This window comes from Peromyscus californicus, unplaced genomic scaffold (assembly GCF_007827085.1).
Source record: "Peromyscus californicus insignis strain IS unplaced genomic scaffold, ASM782708v3 Scaffold_6__1_contigs__length_162567912, whole genome shotgun sequence".
Lineage (NCBI taxonomy): Eukaryota > Metazoa > Chordata > Mammalia > Rodentia > Cricetidae > Peromyscus > Peromyscus californicus.
Genome location: NW_026294584.1, coordinates 3,934,560 through 3,957,122, shown reverse-complemented (window position 1 = coordinate 3,957,122; position 22,563 = coordinate 3,934,560). Strand labels below are relative to the sequence as shown.

Here is a 22,563-nt window from a genome sequence, read left to right as displayed (position 1 = left end):
CATGGAAACTCAATGACAGGGGTGTATAAAACAGACACTGAATACTAAGAATCTGAGAAATGATAGAGAAATCAAGTTTAGTTTAAAAGGCTTTGGTCCCTGGCGCTTCCCTTCACAGTCTGCTGGTTTCCTTTGCTTCAACTCCCCCCTGCTCATATATCGTTTCCAACTTCATCATCTGAAGCACGAATAGGAAGTTTTAAATTGTGTGTGGCCTCAGAGGATCTTGAATCTGCTTAGTCCTTTGATGAGTTCAGGGGCTGAGAATTATCACCCAGCTGGTAAAGGGAAAAGCAAACATAATACCTTTTTTCCCCATCCTCTGTAACATTTTGTAGAAGTAATTTTGGTGGATAAAATAGTTAGGACAGCAGGCCACTGAGAAATCATTTTCATCAAAATGAGCCTGCACATGCACCCACTTTTCAATAATCAGTTACATCCAAGTTACTGCGTTTTGCTCTTCCCTCTCTGGGTAAATGACTGAAATAACTTTAGAGAGTTGGTTGTATACTTGGAGCATCTACTACAGTAAAATCAGAGCAAAGTGGGCAGTTATAGCTGAATAATGAAGGGCGTAAATTTGGGGTACTGGTGTTCATTAAAGTGAAGAAAAAACCCCACAAAGATATCAGCCCAGCCCTTACTACATGTGTGCTTCAATAGCTGAGTGTTTATTGAATACCCACTTTGCTCTCACACTGTGGCAAGACATCAGAAAAGAACAGTATACCCTGCTCTCACAGATTTCATGGGGAAAGGAACAAACGTGTAACTAGGGGATGGATACACAGTAGATGCTCCACCTGGATGACAAAACACATCGCAGGACTAAAGTATCATCCCCGTGTCCAGGGCTTCCTTTAGGTTTGGGATGCATTCAGGGACTGTGATGAGTTGCCTCCTCCTGGTTTTGTTAGTCACTGGCTTCTAGTGCAACTTCCAGAACGATGCAAAACGGGCTGATTTGGGACAGAGGACATCTTTGAATTGGTTCTACAACTTCTGTCTGAAACAGCCATGCCCTCAGCTTCTTAACAGGACTTGTACATGACCCCCATCTGACCCTGAAGGAATAAGGATTTCTGTGTCTAGCACCAGCAGCACGATTTCTGTTCATTGCCTTTTTCCTCCTCACCTGTAGCATACCTTGCCTGTAGCAAAGCAGCCACCTTAGCCTCCTCTGCTGCTGCAGCAGCAACAACAAATTTCACTATTCCTTCCCCAAGAGCCTGTCCCCACACCACTGCAGAGTGCATGTTCCTGCGTGTGTCTGTCAGCACTCTAATGTTTCAAGGTCACATCTCCCAGGAAGCTGAAAGAGGGCAAGCTCATTTCCTTTCCTATGCTTCCCTTCTACTGTGTTATTTCATAAACTCACTGGGGGTGGGAATGAAATGCAGAAAGCATGTGAAGGTAAGAAAAACTCTGTCCCTGAAGGGGGAGGAGCCAGATGAGCATGGGCTTGCTATGCGGTTCCCCCACTGTGGGCTTCTCACTCTGCAGCTCCTTGTTCCTCCCCGCCAGACTCTTAAAACAAGCAAACAGCCTTTGGCCCTCTCTACACTGCTCATTTCCAAGTATAGAAACATTTTATTCTCTCAGTTACATTTTTAGAGTAATACCTTTTTTTTTAATTTAGACAGTCTCACAAATTTGCCCAAGCTAGCTTTAAACTGGCTACTTCCCACCTCAGCCCCCCAAATAGCTACAGCAATACTATGTAAAACTTAACTAATGATTGGAAACCCCAGCCTAACCCTTGCCTTCAAACAGGACTTTGAACACAATGACCAGGAAGTATATGAAACCCAAAAGAAAGGCCATATTCACAGTTTTGACCATAAACAGTTCTGTGCACATCCCTTTGAATCGTGTGCACCAGCTTTAGATTTAGAGCTTGCTGATACTTCTGCCTGTAAGATTCTCCCGGGGAGAAGACAGCATTGGTGAGAGTAGGAAAGTATGAACAGAATCTACTCTGATCTGGGAGTCCTTTGAGGTTTCCCTGGCTTGCTACGGATCCTGGTACCCTCCCCACTTCCAACCCTGCCAGAAGCCACCAAGATTTTTGTATTCACACTCGAACTGGGTTGCAGTTAAAATAGAAGGATGCTCCTCCACTTACACACAGGCTCTTCGGAGCTATAGAATGTTTGTTCTGTCAAAATTGTAAGGAACTATTTGGATTCAAGTCACCATTCCCCCTGTAGATGATGGAAATTTATCAAATGATGTAAAAGCTGCCATGCCTCATTTGGCTCCTAATTAGATTAAGCTGACAGTTTAATGTACGTGCACAGGACATCTTAATAAAGATGTGTTCCCTGGGAAAATGTGATTTTTAAACAAAGAAAGACAACTGTAGGCTAGTAGAGCCACATGAAACAGATCACGGCAGGTGCACACTCCTGAGGGGAAGCCAGGACCACCTCCGATCTTCATGAGATGGTCTGAGATGGGGTGACAGCAGAAAGAGGGCAGAGAAGAGAAGACCCCCCCCCCAGCAGGTAGGTGGTGCCTTCGATTCCAGAGCACTAGGTATGGTGCCCAGAGGTGGCTCCCAAGGCGCCACATTGATCAACAGAAATATATGGAACATTCTCTGTGTGTCTAAAACTCTGGTAGACACTCAAGAGAGAAAATTTACAAGAAATAATCTCTACTTATTAGAAAATTATGGTGAAAACATAGGGAAACAATTTCTGGACGAGACTTTCTTACAGAACACAGTACTAACGCCAGGGTGTCCTTGCTCCAACCCAGTATTTCTGACATGATGGGAATGGTTTTTGATGAGAACATCTGGGGTAACTACACCTGAGTTTCCTGGGATGTCCTTGTCTTGATATGCCTGCTATGATTATTAATAGTCTCCCTATAGACCATCCTCTTTTTTTGTGATGAATTACATAATTTCCTTTTATAAAGTCTATTCAAGAAATAGCCATTGTGGCTAAGAAAAGTGTATATCTAATGTTCATACTGTGATAAAAAGTTTTAACATCCACTAAAAAATGTTTTGTTTTCTTTTAAATTAGTCAAGAAATTTATTTGACTAATCAAGTTTTTGCCTCTGCAAATTTTATCTCTAACTAGCCTTAGGATGACTTTTGCAGCAGCTTATTTTTATAGTCAAATTTCCAGTGAATTTCCCCCAACAACTTGAAATTGTGGATATGTTCAGATCTAGCATATGGCAAACTTAAATAGAGGAAAACCAGGTTAGGAAGTTCCTCACAGTTCACTATCAGGCCATGCCATTCACATTCTTATCACACAGGCTAACTCCAGTTTAACATTACAACAATCACCCCACTGAAATGGACATAATCTTGCCTGTCTCTGGTCCCTAGAAGAGAATGTATCTGATAACAACAAACAGATGCCCATCACATCTCTTTCTGTGAGTAGGCAAGGCACTATGGAGTGCTTCCTGAAGAGAGTGAGTGTAGCTCGCTTTGGGATCTTACAACAGAAGCTCAGGCCATTCTATGATGATTAAAGAAGGAAAATCTTGGCTTATTACTTCACTTTTTCTAAATCCAGACTTATTCTAAAGGTTAACTTTTCCAACATCAAGTCCTAGGGGCATTTTCTGAGTATGCTCCACAATGCAGCTGAAGGAGAAGAGTGGAAAGAAAATCCCTCGCTCGCTGATGCTCTCCCCTCACGGCCCGCCCCTTGCTTTGAAGCTGAAGTGAATTACCACTGAAGTTACCCAAACCTTTTCTCTCTTCACATTGAAACTTGGTTATTATAAATAACAATTTAAGAGGTTCAACATGTTCACACTTCTTCACAGTAATATATCACTCGAGTATGATCATAAACATGTCAAGGGCCTGTCTGATGTACCTGAAGGGATAGCCTTTGTAAAACAGAAAATCCTCTTGAATTTTTCCACTAACAGCTCACACCATTCACTTTTCTTTCCAGAGATTAGAAACCATAATAAGCCACGAGGGTCTCAGCAAAGGTAACAATCAAAAGTCCTGATGGTCAAAGAGCCTAATGGAGATGCAAGGTGTTTTTCAGCACTACACCCTACACCTGGAATAAAATTATAATATATAACAGATTGAAGGTAGACAAGTGTGGTTTTCACACTACGGCTTCTATCCTTCCTTCTTGTTGTTCATTATTGAACTCTTCCATTATTCGGGGCAATGCACACACGGTTCATATTGCTCACAGGCCGAATGCTGTTCTTCTGGCTGCTCCTTCCTTGTTATTAGGGAATGAAGGTTGGCGTTTGCAGTGCCTCCCATCCTAATCACAGAGCTATTTGGAAAGATGGAGTAGAAAATGACGTCATCCACCACAGGGCCCCCCCCCCCCCACACACACACACACACACACACACCACGAGAGTCAGGAAAGTGACATTGGGATGCCCACATCACACAAGGAAGTAGCTTCCTCTGTGCTCAGAATGAGAGCCCAGAATGCCATGTGAGTCCTTCACTTGAGCTGGCCTGACTCCAGAACCCATGAGATTCAGTGCTCGATATTGCATACTGGAAAGGACAAATGTATGGATGCCACAAATGCAGGCAGGTATGTAAGTAATCAGGAAAATGCATCTTGCCATACAAGGAGCATGCTTGCAACTAAACATGGGGCTTAGCACTGGGCTGAACTGCCTGGACAGTGATGATGGTGTCCTGCAGCCTTAATTAATTTACCTCTCGCCTGTGTCCTTTCCAACACAATCTTATTGTAGTGAAATATTAAAATGAAGTATAAAAAGTGTTCAGACACTCTTACCTGTGACTTAACATAAGAATCATAAAAGAGAGAAAATGTATCACATTATCATTTTAATACCCCCAACTGTACTGTAAAGGTAAATTTTCTCTACTTTTTATCACTCTATCCTTGATGCAATTTATGTTTATGATTTGACCTGTGTAGCAGGGAGTGGAGAGGGACTCTCTTTTAGCTGGCACTTCTAATATATCACTTTGCCTTTGTAACATTTTGAAAATGAGGTCGATAAATCCATTAAAACTGTATTTGCCAGTTTTTATAGATAGACCTTGATTAGTTCAGAAATGTAATTTCAAAAGTAGTATCTTTGGGTGGCTGTTTAGAAAACTATGATAACATCTATATTTCTATCATCTTCCTTTTAAAATTGGAAATCACCATGGATATGACTAATAATATAGACAGTACAATAAACATCAGTTTCCCTGTGTTTGGGGAATTAGATATAATCCCATAGCTTATGAATTATTTTATTCTGTAATTTGAAAGTTGGTGCCTCTGAAATGAGATACAGGGTAGAAGGGCAGAAGACTGTGAAAACTGGACTCCAAACTCAGTCCTTACCTGAGCGTTCTTTGGGGTCAGTGTCAGCAGTGCAGATTCCCAGTGTAACCCAAAGTATTTTTATGAATAAATATGAGACCATCAGGGCTTCAGTAAACAGAATTTAATTGCTACATAGCAAGTGAGTTCTAGTGAGATTATGATAGCATAAAGTGTCAGTGTTACACTAATGGGAGTGTTTAGAAGATGGACGTCTTCCATCCCTGACATGAGTCCACCTTTCTGATTACAGAATATTTCTCAATCAGAATCCTAGACAGCCACAGTAAGCATAAAGGCTCTTCAAAAGGAATGTTCCTGCTAGAAAACTAATTTGCCTTTACACCACTTCCCTGGCAGGCATGATATCTATGCCCTGTTGTGGAATATTCCTTTACACAGCATGAAGATGTGTCACTGTGATTGGTTTAATAAAGAGCCAAATGGCCATTAGCTAGACAGGAGGAGGTTAGACAGGACTTCTGGGGACAGAGAGTTCTGGGAAGAAGAAAGGCAGAGTCACAAGCGAGACCCAGTGAGAGCAGGATGGACGTACAGAGTAAAAATAACCAAGCAATATAAAATAATGTAGATTTAAAAATTGGGTTAATTTAAGTTATAAGAACTAGTTAGGAACAAGTCTAAGCTAAGGTTGAACTTTCATAATTAGTAAGTCTCCATGTTGTTTTTTTGTGAGTTGGCATCCCAAAGAAAAATCCACCTACAGTGCCCCAACAAACAAAACTAGCTCGCTGTGAATAATGAGCTGAGCTCCAGACTGGAGCAATATCGTGTCATTGAAATGTTTTTAACTTGTTGATAAAACACCAGTATTTACAGTGCTCCATATAATACTACTCTATCATAAAATGATGGTAACCTAACTTTGAGATGTTCTGTGATACATTCTCCTCAGTCTACTAGAATATTCTTAAGTTGACCGCTCTAAAATAAATAATCACTTATGTGATTATATATCATAGCTACATAATCATTCATGTGACTGTAATAATAATGTTCTAACATATATTCCAACTTAAAACTGATTTACATATTAAACATAAGGAGGAGGATGCTCGCAAGAAAAACTTACAATTATTTTATCAACAGTACACATTATACCCTAGAAGGATTTGGTAACTTTTAATGTTTGATAGTATGATTAGCTACATTAAGTTTGTCATAAAGTCGGAAGTATCCTGCCACTCTCAGATGGGTCTCAACCACTCATCCTAGCATAACCCTATTTTCTTGGGTGTTTATTGGCAAGGGGTTTATATACATATGACTCTGTGTGTTTCAGATTAAACCCCATCATATGGTTTAGGAATGTGTCTATGGACAGAACTATAAAGGAAGAGGAAGAATATTTGAAGATCATAAGAAAGAAATTATACCCTTGTGAACAGGGAGTGATAGCACACACGTCTAATCTCAGCAGCTGAGAGGCTGAAGCAGGAAAATCCCGAGTTTGAGGTCAACCTGAGCTGTATAGCCTTCCTCGTCTGGAAGAAGGAAGGAAAGAAAGAAGTCAAAAAGGAGGTCAAAGAGAAGAAAGGAAGGACATTGTAACAACAAAGGAGTGTAGGGTAGTGGTATTTCCGCAGTAATAGTAAAGAAAGAGCACATTATTGGATAGTGAGTTTTAATTACAAGGAAGCTAAAAACAAAGATATTTTTGTGCAATTTTTCCTAAAAATGATCTTGAAGAGTTATCTAGGATAAAGTACAGGACAAGTAATAAGAGTCTCTTAGCATCCTGGGCTTATCTTACATCTGTACAATGAAGTATTTTCAGATCTTCACAGCCCATCTCTTCTTCTCTCTGTTGTGCAGTAGCTTAGAAAAGCAGAATAAAACTCAAGGGACAGTTTAGTAAGGTCATTTTCTATATTCTCAATAGTTACAGATACCATCTCTATTTCTTAAGCACATCTGTGAGGAGGTAAGGTGGACCTGAATGTGTCCATATTTACCTCTCATAAATCTTAATCCATGAGCACAGTTGACCTCCAAATACTTCCAATACAGAGAACCAAGGTTTCCAGGGTCCTAAAATTCGACATATGAACATTCCTACATTTAAAAGATATTTCATGTTGATATTAATGAATTTTTGTTGTTAGATATATTGTAGGCCACATCATAATTCTCATAAAGGCTCTAGAATGAACCAGTTTAATTCAACTACTTGGACAGTACTTCTGCTATCCAAATTATTAGAAATCTCAAAATATTTGGACTGGTGTTAAATCAGTATGATCATAGATTGAAATTTTCACTTTTCATCTTAGTGTTTTATGAAAAAGCATCATAATACGATTTTGAAGGACTCTTGTTGCATCGATTTCAGGTTCTGAATTAACGTATTTCCAAATAAATATCCTTATATGGTGAAAATAAAAACATAATAAGATTTGGAAATGGTATTTTCCATGCTGATAAAAGAATCCATATTTTTCTATTTTCACATATATCAGAATACATAAATATACATACTTACATATAGGCAGGTAAATCTATCCACCAACTTTAAAGGATTTTAGGAATAAGTGAAAAAATAAATACACATGAGCATAGGATTTGGGTTGGGAGAGTTATAGTATCAACAAAAAGAAAGTAAAGATGAATTTTAAAATGCCATCAATGAATTTCAACTTTAATTCCCCATTTTCCCATCCAGAACAAGTGCCACCCAGGACCAGTTTTCGAATGGATTCCTCTGGCAAGTATTCAAAATTCACAGTTCTGTGAATGCACGTCTTTCACTTTGTGTAACCAGTCATTTCCTTGAGTGGTATCAACTTTTCACTATGTAATATTCACTGTGATAAATAAATCACCTACATCACATGTGTTCAAGACAGAGGGCAAGCCTCATCATGGTGGGTGTGGATGCTTGCAAACAAAGACAAATATTAATGAATTCCTTCATAAAAAAGTTACTAAAAGACTACACTTAGAACCAAATGTCAAAGGAAGCCATCAGACTAGATAGATCTGTGCTATCCTGTACAAATTTAGATGTATTATCAAATGTGTGTGAAATTCACACTGGATCTCAAAGACTTAGTACAAAATTAAGCCTTGTTTTATGTTAAGATGGTGTCTTAGTTAGGGTTTCTATTGCTACAATAAAACACCATGATCAAAAAACAAGTTGGGGGCGGGGGAGGGTTTATTCAGCTTATACTTTCCTATCACTGTTCATCACTGAATAAAATCAGGACGGAAACTCAAACAGGGAAGAATCCTGGAGGCAGGAGCTGATGCAGAGGTCATGGAGGGGTGCTGCTTACTGACTTGCTTTTCATGGCTTGCTCAGCCCACCTTCTTATAGAACCCAGGATCAGCCCAGGGATGGCACCACCCACCATGGGCTGGGCCCTCCCCCACTGATCACTAACTGAGAAAATGCCTTACAGTTGGATCTCAAGGAGACATTTCCTCAACAGAGGCTCCATCCTCTCTGATGACTCTTGCTGTGTCAGGTTGACATAAAACCAGCCAGAACAGATGGTATTTTGATAATTAAGTTAAAATATGTTATTAAAATTGACATTATTTGTTAAACTTTTTTTTTAAAGTGGCTGCTTGGCAATATTAAATAACTTCTATAATTTACATTTTATTTAAATTGGATCCTGCTAAACCAGAAAAATTGAAATAAGAAGGTAGAACATCTCAAGAGAGGAAAGCTAAATATTTCTAAAAAAAATCTTATTAAAGAATTTGCTAACACAGATTGAAATCATTTTGAGCTGAATTAAATGCCTATATCAATTTGGTTTTTTAAATAATTCCAATTACAAAATGTTATATTTTGATACTATTTTGAGTTAGGGTACAATATCATAGCTTCTAGTTTTCGAACTTAAGAAATATCTTAATAATTTTACTTGGATTTTTACTTATCCCTTGCAAACAAACATGATTATTTGTGATGTAAACTGAAATATATAGTATTGTCGTGGACATGAATGAGGAAAAAGAAGAGTTAGACTTTTTTCCTCCAGTTGCTAGTGAAATGCTCTTAACAGCTGGTTAGCCTGCTAGATTGGAACCCCGGACACTCAAGGCATTGCAGGAAGGAGCGTTTCTTAGCAATAGCTCCCTTCCAGGTCTGTGGGCTTCAGCACACATCCCTAGTGTGTTTCTGTGATGACAACTAGTTATCCATTCCAATGTGCTCTAACATCCCTTGGGAAATCATTCATTCCCTAAGTTTCTATGTCATTCTTTGAGTGTGTACAAAACATGGAAGATACCACTTAGCATCCAAATAATGTCTAAAGTAATTGTTTAGCTCGGTCTGCAATCTTCAGAGTGTAGCTGTTCTATCATCTAACTCAAAGGCTAGCTGTAAAATCCTTGCAATGTTTAAGAATATCTTATGCCTGGGGAGAAAATTAGGCCTAGTAATTATGGGTAAAAAATGAAATCAGGATTTAATGTGGAAATCTAAAGCTCACTTAAAGTAGCTTCAGAAAATATAATTCTTGAAAAATCTCAATGTCTAAATATATTTTATTCAGAAATAAAAGAAGAGGAGAAGGGTCGCCCAATAGCTCAGACTATCTTGATATATGTACAAAGTAATACTTTACATTCAAAATGCAAAAGATAAAAATTATAGTTTGAATACCTTATTCTAATGCGAGACTCATTTTCAAGAAAGAACCAATCCAAATATTTTGTTAAGTGTACATATAAATTATCAGAAAATCATAGAAATCATGATTATAGTCAATAAACAGCTCTCTGATAAAAATTTCTCACATGTTTATGAAATTATCAAAGGCAGGACAGCCAGACAAAATGAGCCCAACTGTAGAGTACCAGAAACCATTTACAAAGAAAACCTTTCTTTTAGGATGTTGTAGTGGGTACCTGTTACAGTAATCTGTAGATTATCTACAATAGGATGTTTTTTTAAGAATCTGGGACCATAAAGGTCAAATCAGCAGTATCAGTGAGGTACAGAAGTCAATCAAATGAACAATAAGAAAAAGTCTATTCAGTTTGTTATTAAAGTGTTATAAGGACCTTAAAGGATTCAGTAATCAAGCCAGGCTTGGTGGCACATGGCTTTAATCTTAGCACCTGGGAAGCAGAGGCAGGCAGATCTCTGTTAGTTCAAGCCAGCCTGGTCTACATAGTGAGTTCCAGGGCAGCCAGGGCCATGTAGAAAGACCCTGTCTCAACAGAGAGAGAGAGAGAGAGAGAGAGAGAGAGAGAGAGAGAGAGAGAGAGAGAACGAGAGAGAAAGAGAGAGAGAGAGGAGAGAGGGGAGAGGAGAGAGGAGGAGAGAGGAGAGAGGGAGAGAGGGAGAGAGGAAGAGGGCAAGGGAGAGGGAGAAGAAGAAAAGAGAAAGGAAGGAATTCAGTAATCAGAGAGCAGGAACCAGCCTGGCCAAGAATGAAGTCAGAGATGGAGCAAAGACTGGATTTCTGTGAAAGACTAGATATCATAGAGGAGAAGGCAACATTTGGGGTTCAAGAAATCTGAGTTGTTTGCAGGCTACTGAAGAGAACTAGAAAAGAGACAGCTTCCATTATGGCCACAGCATGCTTGGCTACTGTCATATCACCAAAGGAATAAATGGGGAAGGTGAGGAAGAGAGATTCTTTCAGAGCCAAATGTATCAGCTACTTATCTAGTAATGTTTGACTCCAGTGATCAAAATCAATTAATTCTTCTTTAACTCATTAAGTATCTAGAGTGCTTGAAAATCCAGAACCCATGGGTATATTTAATGACCTTCTTCAATTCCTCATTCCTTCCTCAGTCTCCCCTAGATCTCTTTACAAGAGAAAACCAAAAACAGCAACACTGTTTTCAGTAAGAAAAATAAACAATGGCTCTGTGCCAAATATGATAAGCCATACTACTTCTGTTTTAATTAACACATAAACGGGATTCAACTATCAAAATTTAGTTGACATTTATAATAGCATCCCAAATGCCAAATTATCTCTTAAAAATGCTGTGCTTTGCAGTTTTGAAGATTGAATCCATTCATAAAATTGATCAGTTGTGTTCGGCCATCCAGCCTTCTCCCTAAATGTTGTGCTCAAAACCATGCTTTGCCCGCACTCTTATAGCATGTTAAGTTTTCTGGGATGTTAATGCAGACAGGAATCAGCTTTTAAAATTCCGCTGTCCTTTTTTATGGGGAAGTTGTCCTGATAACAACCACTTACTACTCTTTTTCTTTTGAGACAGAGTCTCACTGTGTAGTTCAGTCTTGTGTCTTGAACTCACATTGGTCCACCTGAGTCTGCCTCCCAGGTGCCGGGATTGCAGTTTGCACCCTGGACTTCCTTACTATGTTTTGAATGTAAACTTCTACAGTACTGGTGTGAGCCTAGGGTAAATTAGGGCTTGTTCATTCCCTCAAAGGTCATACAGGAGCCCATCAGAGAAGAGTGTCATGAAACGCTTTGTTTCTTAATGCCTGTTTCTTCTGGGGCTCAGCTTCTAAGCTAAGCATTGGCCATAGCTAATCATCAGAGGCAACATCTTCAGAGCCCCCTTCCCCCCTCCCGCCACAGTCCTTCTAAAAGGACCAAGAGAAAAGAACAAAAGAAAACAAACAATGGAGGAGAAAAGAAAAGGCTGTCGGGGCATGGCTGAGTGACACCTAAGTGACTCAGGCCAGATTAGGTACCGCCAGGCCCCTTTATCCAATAAGTTCCCAAGTGCACAGTTTACTTCTAGAAAAGCTGGAGGGTGGGGATGATTAACTGCAGTGCTAAAGGAAGAAGTGTTTGCCCGAGATTACTTACATTAATAAGGAGGAAGATAAAACATGATACAGTAATTGAGCCTGCCATCAGGTTAGGAAAGCCGCCAAGGTGAGGTCTTAAAAACACCAGCTCTTTCCTAACAAAGCAAAGAGGAAAAAGAACAATACATCCTATCTTGGTGCATAGAATTTTACTTATTTTGTAAGGCCAGACTCAGGAGGAAAATGAAAACAGAAGAAAAATTATCTTTCTAAAAGCTCTTATTAAAAAAAAATACCATGCAAGACAATCTATCATTTAAACTATTTTTTCCAGCTAATTGTGTCTCTAACGTTTCGAGGCCCTGCAGCCTCTGTTCCAAATTAACAAAGAAATGAATAAGTCACATCTGCTGGCGTACTTCTCTGGTGACCCTTCTGTCTCTCTCTTACTTGGGTGCCCTGTTGTAAGAACAGAAGGGTAAAAGTGGCACAGTGGCCCTCCCCTGTGTCTAAAGACACAGCAGGTCAGAGCCACAGTTAGAGCTCACAGCGCTGAGAGGTGCCTCAGCAGCTCAGAGCACTTGCTCTCCGGGGACCTGAGGTTTGTTCCCAACAGGTGGCTCGCAGTGTCTGGAGCTCCAGCTCTTGGAGATACAATGCCATCTTTGGGTCTCTGCAGGCAGTAGTGTATAAAAACACACACAATTTTTTTTTAAGTCACAGGCTTATAATTGTCAGGAAAAAGGACATCAGAAAGTACTACCTTGTTCACACCTCTGTTTCTCAGAATTAAATAAATTGACTGATAAAATCTAGGAAATGTTTTTCCACTTTAAAAAAATTGACTCATTTGCTAATGAAAAGCCTTTGTGTCAAACAACAACTCTCTAACATAAAGCAAACTCCTTGTACCTTGACACATCTCAGAACCCCATTGCTGGGATCATCATAATTTTGGTCTTTTCTTATAGGGAAAATCTCTTAATAAATAAGATGTAGCATACATTAAACCCTTTTGGAGTCCCTCTGGCAGCGTGCACAGGTACCAAAATCACTGAAGGAGCAATTTTCCACTTGTGGGTACACATCAGTCATGCAAGAAGGGGTGGGGGAATTAGGTCAAAGGGTCTGCCTCTTTAAATACAAAAACACTGTCACTTTGTTTTTTCATTTCTTATGTTTTTAGAGAGGTGATTAGGATGAATAGCATCCTAACTAGCTTGTAGAGGTTGGACTGTGATGGGCTATTAGCTCTCATCTCCCATACCCCCTTGCATTTCTCTGTCCCTAGGGAAAATACTGCTATGGTTTTATAGGAATGTCCCACCTGCCTCCAGATGCACAAAGGCTACTGAGTTTAAAGACCATTGTGTCTCATTAGTGCTGAGCAAAGTGTTCATCATTTCTTCACCACCTAATTCTAACTAATAATTGAATGCTTCTAAGTTTTCCCATCTTTACAACACGAGCGATTATAAAGTTCATACAGGGTAATGGAAGCCTGATGGTTACTCCTCTTTGACGGCCTGTATCAGTAGCTGAACAGGAGAGACCTTGGTTGTGTGTATGTTTGATCATAACAAATATAGATGCTTGTGAGTCTTGCACGGCATACACATGTGTAGTGTCTATGAGCCAGGGCAGCTCTCTTAAGAAAGCACCAGGTAACTATCATTTGCCCATATGTCAGAAACAGATGTCTTGTCTTTCATTTATCACTGAAAACAGATCAGATAGTTGAATACAAAGCCTACCTAGAATGGCTGTATTCAGTGGCCTCTGTATTGGCCCTTACCATGAGGCTGGGAGAAATACGTAGGCTATCACTCAGTGAGCCCTGTCTACTGTTATTAATATTCTATAGCTAAGTAGCTTAGTGTTTTTAAGATTTTGATTTTTGTCCCATGGGGATTATCCTCTGAAATCTCATCCTAATTTCTAAAACTGTCCTGTTTAAGCAAGGAGAATTTATCAAATGCCTGCTCCTAATACTACCTTTAAACCACTAAAGCCTAGAAATTGCTAAATATTTCTGAAGTCCAAAATAGCTTAATAAATATTCCTCCAGACTGATGATCATCCTGACATGCTAACAGGGTCATGAAAATCCACAATTTCTCATGACTGGCATGCTTCTCCTAAAAAAGACACAAAATAAGACATGTTCTCCTTGGAGAGTCAAAATACTTCCCATGGTTTTACTTTATCCTAGAAATGAAATAAATGCCATTCAGGAGAGTTTTCCATCTTTCTTAAAGGTCCATTTTTTGTTCTTGTGGTCCAACCTTAGATGGATATCCCTGCTCTAATTTACTTTTGAGATATTAATTAATTAATTAATTCTTCTTAGACCTGGATAGAGTTCTGCCTGTACCTTATGGAAAGACTAAAAGAGCATACCCAAAAAGACATAAATTATAACACATGCGCGCGCACACACACACACACACACACACACACACACAGAGCAGCAGCAGCTGCAGCAGCCGCCGCCAACACTGGATGCATCAAATTGTAAATGGACGGTAGCAGCCCACTAGGCAGGACTTGAATAGAACTTGCAGGTTCTGCCATCTGCTCTCTCGATCCTTTCTGAGAAAATCAGAGCAAACATCCTCAAAGTCACAGACAAGCTTCTTAAAGGTAATCCAAAAGCTCTCAGGAAAATTAAAAATGATAGAACCATCAACTTTCTTCACTCAGAATCTCATGTGTTCTCTCTACCTGTGGATGATGCTCTAGTTGCTCACTGCCATTCAGGGGACTACACACATCTAGGGTGTGCACTTCTTTGCCACCATGTATTTTCTATCCTCTGTGCTTTTCATTGACTAACAGCACTCTCATGAATCACATCCACAAATTAATTTTTCATTGATGTGTTCTGTTCCTTGGGAGGTGGGGAAGAGGCAGTATTCATTATTCAATGGGATTTCCTTTATGCCAGGTCCAGATTATAAGGAACTGGATGTCCACCTTCGAAGGATGGAGTCTGGATTTGGCTTCAGAATCCTCGGGGGAGATGAACCTGGACAGCCTGTAAGTTGAATCTACATTATTTCCACACATGACTGTTTTGTGTATAAATACCAGGGAGAGTATCATTCAGTATGGTATCAAAAAGGAAATGTGTAGACCACAAGGCAGACTGCAGTCTGTGTTCTCTCTTCTAGTTCTCTTAACAATACCTCACAAAATACAAGAATCTCCACGGCCATTATCTCCCTATAAATCTCACTGGGAGTGACAGGACTGTCTCTAAGAATGGACTGATTCCTCTTGAGTAGTTCAATTATTCAATGGTTCTGGAACATGGGATTCTTTAAGAGGCAGTCATAAAACATGACAGAACAGGCGGCTGGAAACCACAGAATCATATATGCTTACAACAAAAACAATGAGGAGTAAAAACCACAGGGGTAAATAGAAGTAAAATCAAATTCTCTGCTAAAAAACCTGAGCCAAACTGAATTAAGGCATTATGAAAAGAATATTTTCATGAAATCAGCAGCAGTTGAAAGAATTTGAGAATGGTTCTGTAGTAATTTTTATATTAATATATACACATGGCCATATGGGTATACATATTCAGAATGAAAACATAAACTAGCAATACTCATTGAGATACAGAAAACATAATGAACTTAGATTTGTGAGCTCATATTAAAATATCCTTCCTGAAACACTCATTGTACAGATGTATCCTAAATGGTGCTCAAGGAAACAAAGGCAAGTATGAATGCATCCCATCCTAGCTCATATGAGACACCAAACTGTAAGCCTCAGTTTGCTCATCTGGAAGATGAGGGCAGCCAGAATTACCATCCCACAGAATAGCTTTAAGGAGTAAAGAAGACATAAGTTAAAACTCTTGGTGCCTGGACTGTAACACATTCTAAATAAATGCCTATGACCATCAGTTTTGTCTACCATCATATTAGTAGATTGTTTCCCAAAAGAAACATAAAATGGATCAGCAGAAATTTCCAAAAGGAGAAAACACCAGTCTAACACAAGAAAGGAACCCATAATAATTAAAACTGTCCCCAAGTAGATGGCCTTTGTATAGCATGAGCTCCGTCTCTCTGGACATTCAGACCGAGAGTGACAGAATCCTGCAGACACCTCCTCTGTGCCCGTGAGAGGAGCTCCACTAGGTAATAGGAGGTGTCTTACTGCAGAAAACTGCAGGGGAAAGGTTCCCTAATTCCCGGGAATAAAATGGGTAACAATTACCCAGCGTGCCCTAAGCCTCCAGCTGCCAAGGAAGATGGAAAGACACACTGACCAAAGATTGGTCCCATTTTCCCTTAGTGATTCAGAAGGGGAAGAGGAGCCAAGAAAATGCCGCCCCAAGGAACTCCAGACTTCCTGGAGGGACTTAGTTAAGGATAGTACATTCTTTTGCTCCCCTTCACAGCAGCATCCCACCCCCAACTTGTAACCTGGTTCTGAGGTCCTCCAGCCTGATTCTGATCAGTCCTCCAGCCTCATTCCCAACAGCTCATTTCATATGCAAATGACTGTGATGTCATAGCACTCATTTACCTATGTAAATGTTGACTGCATTGATTATACCTCCAGGTGCCTGGCCTCTACAGGATGTTTGTCTGATTTGGCTTCCCTCAGAATTGCTCAGACATGCTTGTGTGTTCACACATTCAATTTGGTCAGGAAGAATTCCTATTCATCCTAAAGGATTTCATCTTCTCCTTATATTTCTTATTCCATAAATGAAAGCTATGCCATTAACCAGAGTTAGCCAAAACTGAGCTTAAAGTCGTCATCTACCCAAGTCCACCCAGGACTCCAAACATCAATTGAAATGAGTTTGCTAAACTGCAAAGAGACGAGTGTCTCCAAACTGCACTATAGACACTGCTGTAGATGTGGATGACCCTAATGTAACAGTTTCATGGTATATAAGTTGAGTTTTGTCTAAGTCCAGTGAAACACTGTGTACACACACAGGGCACATGAAGTAGGCTGATTACTTGTCAGTACTCACAGAAGCTGAAGACTCACTTTATGCTAGTCTCTGGCTCAGGAAAGCTTTCCAAGACAGCTGGAGTCTCAACTGCCCATGCCTCACAGCTGTGGGAACACCCCCCCCCCCAAGCAGCCCACTGTGGGTTTAACCAGGACTTTCTGTTTATAGGGGTAAGGGAACATAGCCCAGGCTATCCTAGCCAGCCCTCCTTATCTGAGGGTGTTTTATTCTCAGAACATTCAAGTTTTTCTTAAGAACTACAAAGAAGAAAGTAGGACAGCTGTGTCAGTCTAAAGCCACTGAAGAACTGCCCTGCACACCCACAGCCTTCCTCAGCTTTGGTAATTCACTAACACAGCAAGAACTCGAAAACGTGCCATGATTGTAGTTTTATTATAGTGAAAGAATAGGCATGAGAACCATGCAAAAGAGATATGCCGACAACCACATCAGGAAAAAAACCCAAATGCAAAGTCGCCCATATTCCACAGCCATTTTGCCAATCAGGATGTTAAGCCAAACTTTGGTGACCAGCGTTTTTAACTAAGGTTTCATACATGGACACAAGTAATTGCATCATCAACTCCATGGTCAAATTCCACCTCTAGTGCTCTCTCTTTGCCAGAAGTCAGACTGATATCACAGGCCTCAACGGCCCAGTCCTGTAGATACCAGCTTCCTAAGACTGAGTGTGGCTGGCCAACCTGAGTCATCTCATTATAAACCATGTCAGCTGTGGTCCAAGGAGTTCACCATGGACAATACAGACATTCCATTTGGAAAGTCTGGCAATTACCTCTCATGAACCAGGGACTTGGCCTGGACTGTAGCTTGAGTTTTTCTCTTAGGGTCCTGCTAAGCCCGGTCAGTCCCGTAGCCCACTTTTAAAATAAACATACAGACGCTTATATTATTTAAACTGTTCAGCCATTGGCTCAGGCCTACCATTGTCTGGCTCTTTCTCTTATACTCAGCCCATTTCTGTTAATCTATATGTCACCATGTGTTCTGTGGCTTTACCTGCTGCCTTTACATGCTGCTCCCTGGAATGCAGGCTGGCGTCTCCTCCAGACTTCCACCTCTCAGCCTCTCCTCTCTGTTTGTCCCGCCAATCCCATACTTCCTGCCTGGCTACTGGCCAATCAGCGTTTTATTTATTCACAACATATAGGACATCCCACAGCACTGGACCAAGGTAAAATTGTTTAGAACAAAACCATAGTCTTAAAAGATACCAAATAAAAGAACTCATAATAAAATACCAGTATATGTTAATTCATAACTTTCTCTGCAGTAGTGGGCACTGCAATACTGCAAAGTATGTAACAATAAACCCAGACAGAACATGCCATGCTCAGGCTGACATACCAACTTCAAGAGTTCTTTTCAGATAGATGTGTTCTCTGTTCCAGAATACACTGACTAAAATGCTTTTGCTCATCATACCAAACCATTAGCTTACTCTTTTTTTATTTTTTACAGTCACCATGGAGACTGTGAAAGATTATCACAGCTGACAATATTGCAGGACATTGAGGAAAGTTTTCAAATAGCATTAATCACACCTTGGATAAGCCTCGTTGGCTATGGTACCACCACTATATAAAGCTCCATGAGCTTCTTGAAGACAGGGACTACAATTTGATGGGGATTTTATCTTCCAACCTGATACAGAACCTGATGCAACATGTATGTGTTAAGTGGAACTGAACAGAGTACTTATCCCAATACAAAACTGAATGCTTCCGAGTGCGTACTGATCTCATAGCGAGGTCTCTAGAAAATGGGAGGGGGCCAGCCCTAGAAGCACAGCTGTAGCTCCAACAGCCCTGTGGCTTGCTCTTGCTCCCTTGGAATTTTTATACTGTTGGGTACTAGTTCATTTTTGTGTGTGTGTGATTCCCATTTTCTCTTGAAAAACAAATCTAATGACATTTCCATTATGACAACTGGCTGGAGCCAGTTAAGACCAAGCATGACCACAGTTCCTAAAATTCCTTTGATGCCTCTGTTACTCATTTCCCCAACTACCTTTGAGACTGCCATCCAAGACAGTTGGACTGAAAGAAATTAGGAGGGTGAACACCTTGGAACAAAGGAGCCTCTAGCCTGGGCAAAATCATGGTTCATACAAGCCCTAAGCAATGAAAATATTGCCATTTTAATTCAACAGAGCCTATAGGTCCTTTCTCCTATGTATAAATACACATATATTAAGTTATAAAATGAATATAAAGCAAAACAACAATGTTCCAATCCACCTCACAGTATGGATTTTGGTATCTGCTGGACCCCTAGGCACATAATTGTCTGTTTGGGAGTTTGGGAGATACACCAACACCCCAGTTAGTAAACATCACCCTCAGATATCCTCTTCTCCAGAGGTAGAGGGGCTTTGCCCAAGTCATGGGATGTGTGTAGACTTGGCTAGCTCGAAAAGGGAGATGCCCTTCTAGAGCTGTGGCTCTCCACCTGTGGTGGTCAAATAGCAGATATCCTGCATATCAGATATTTATATTATGATTATAATAGTAGCAAAATTATAGTTATGAAGTAGCAACAAAATAATTTTATGGTTGCAGTCACTACAACATGAGGAACTGTATTAAAGGGTCACAGCATTAAAAAAGTTGAGAACTACTGTTCTAGTCTTAATCCAACACAAAAGCAATAAAACTGGCTAGCACAATGGAACATATGTTGCACTAAAGCAAGAGCCAGTGAGCATGTTCACAGTCCCCACGTGGGCTCAGGACATCACCTCTGCCTGTTTTTTACACAGGTTCCCTGATCCCAGACCTTCTGAACACAGTTCTTTCATTCCTAAATCCTTCCTCCCTTCAGCACAGCAGCTAGGCATCTGTGATGCCTTATGATAAGCCTCAGATTACATGGATTTCTGGTTATCTTTATTGTTCTTACTGAGATTTATTCCTGTTTATTCCTTCATTTAAATGACTTAAAACATACTCTTACCGCAGTTTCCAATTTTTGGCACTTCAGCAATAATGTAGAAACTTAACTCATCCTAATGCAGGAAATGCTAAAAAGAGAGCCTTTGAAAACAGAATGCTGCATCTCAGAGAATGACTGTGTCAATATCAGGGAGTTTGCTATAAGAAAAATCTCCCATCAGCACGTCTTTCCTGCTTCTCCATATGCTGAGCTCAGAGATAACATACAAACCCAATCCCTGCCTCATTTAATTGCTGATGTGCTACAGAGGCTGAGGCAAGTAAGGTGATGTGTTCATCACCCACAGATCTCACAGATCGCATCAGACAGGTTTCTGTCTCCATATACATGAAGTGGTATTGACACCCTGGGGTTCACATTGAGCATGACAACTAGGCTTCCACAAACAATGAACAGTGGGGCTCCTGTTCAAGCCAAATGTCCAGGCATTTTTTTTCTTAAGAAAAGAAGAGAGAGAGATGCTTTTCACAGTTAAGTAACAATAGAAATAGAAAGAAATGAAAAATTGCCAGAAAGGAACAAAAATGAAATTTCCTGCTGTGAACTGAAAAGCAATGAAAAGGCATCAAAATGGAAAGATCTAGAAACTATAATGGGAGAAAAGCCTGTGTGGAGACAAACCTTTCAAAATAAAGGCAGACATTGGACAGACCTGTTCCTCGCACTGAAGGCTGATGCAAACTCCTGGAGTTGTTTTGGAAGGAAAGAACCTGAAGTGTCTGCCACTGTGGCAACTTGCGGGACTGTCGCTGAACAGATCTGCTGGGTTGCGCTGACTTTGGGCAGGCAGTGCAGGAAGGATGGGGCTGATGTGAATGAAGGCTGCAGAGGTCGTTTGTGATTTGGATTTGGTCTTGTTTTCCTTTGAGCAGTGTCTTTTCCCCTAGGTTCCTGGTACATCAACTGCTTGAATTAAATTGCTATTTCACAGTGCATACTGTTTGGTTTTGTGCCCTCAAAGCTTGAGATACAGTAGGATTGTGAAGTTGGTTTGTTTCTTTTGGGCTTGTTTGTTTATTTAGAATTTAATAATGAGTTATACCATTTCCCCTCCCCTCCTTTTCTCCAGCTCCTCCCGAGCCACACACCTGCACCCCCTCTCAAGTTTATGGCCTCTTTTTCATTATTATTGTTACATAAATACATTCATAAATAAAACCTACTGAGTCCATTTAGTGTGGCTCATACCTATATGATTTTAGGGCTGAGCACTTGGTGTTAGGAAAAAAACATAATAGAAAAGACCCAAGGCATGGACTTTCATGCAGACATGTTTTCTATCTGTTTTCCCACTAAGTTTTTCCTTCTGGGCCAGAATAATAGAGATGTGTCAGAATGTTTCTTTAAGAGCATGGAGAACAGAAATCTGAAGAATGAGTCTGAGGCTGAAGAGTCAGTTGAGGTCAGGGGGATAATGACCAGGGCAAGGCTACATTGACTGGGCTGGCTTGCCGGCCAGCATGGCCAGTGGTCAACAAGATCAGAAGAAAGATTCGACTTGATAGATAAGGGAATCTAGACTAAAAAGTTTCAGTATGCCTGGAAAGTGACCAGTGCAATGGGCCAGGGACAGCTTGGGATATGACCAGTAAGACCATAGTTCCTGTGGCCATTGAACCAAATGGAAATGTTTAGTCTAGCTCAGGTACTTAGCAAACATGCAAAATCTCACACTCAGGTGGGGTGTGTTGGCCACACCTTTACATCAGAAGGCAGAGCCAGGCATATCCCTATGAGTTCAGAGTCAGTTTGATCTACATAGAGAATTCTCCACCAGCCAGGGCTACATACTGAGACCATACCCCAAAACGTATACCCCATCTCTGGCCTGTAAAATTCCAAGGGTGGTTGATCTAGAAGAGTTTGAAAGCTCACACCTGATACCTATATACCTTAAAGTTGGCGAACAACTGTCTGAAAGAGTTGGGTATCCTGAGACATGGTCTCATGAGCTTATACCAGTCTGTAACACGTGCACTGGGAAGCCAACAAAAGTTACAGTACAAAGGACAGTCATAAATTATCAAGTCCCTGCAGTTAACATAGCAAATGAGAAATAATAGAATGTATTGAGTATACAAATCACATTTGAAGCCTTTTAGAAGCAGGTTTTTCCTGACTAGAGAGAGACATAAAGCTATCTCTGTATCACCAATGAAATACAACACTCAAAGTTATGAAACTGCCAAAGGCTGAGGAGCAAGAGTAACAAGAGAGTTGGAGAGTGGTCAGCCTCTGTCAGCAAAGACAGCAGTTCCTGATGGACGGAGCCAAGACCCTTTAACTAATGGACAAACACCTCCGATGCCTCTCCAGCATGCCAGGCACAGGTCAGGTCGTAATGCCCACCCAGTGCATAACACACAACTCAGGTCAATAGCTACAGCAACACTTTTAAAAATGAAGCAGAGGATATATTATACAATATAATTACATATTATTGCGTATAGAAATAATTATGTAACACTACTTAATAAGTAATGATATGTTGAATTTATTTAAAGTGTTAATTGAATAGTCTATATAAAAATAAATACTCAAGATTTGAAAG

The 22,563-nt window shown here is 40.2% G+C and overlaps 1 protein-coding gene and 1 pseudogene across 11 annotated transcripts in view; one reads left to right on the top strand and one right to left on the bottom strand.

The window, feature by feature from the left end:
- Positions 1-22,563, top strand: part of Magi2 (membrane associated guanylate kinase, WW and PDZ domain containing 2) — a 1,438,220-nt gene that overhangs the window by 1,268,680 nt on the left and 146,977 nt on the right. For 8 of the 11 annotated variants that reach the window (XM_052720134.1, XM_052720125.1, XM_052720124.1 and 5 more), the window contains 2 exons: positions 8,000-8,041; positions 14,994-15,085. In XM_052720134.1, the coding sequence (XP_052576094.1) occupies positions 8,000-8,041; positions 14,994-15,085 (134 nt within the window). The remainder of the gene's footprint in view (positions 1-7,999; positions 8,042-14,993; positions 15,086-22,563) is intronic. The other 3 variants (XM_052720126.1, XM_052720128.1, XM_052720133.1) reach the window with 1 other exon arrangement.
- LOC128100256 (uncharacterized) lies at positions 18,519-18,646 on the bottom strand (annotated as a pseudogene).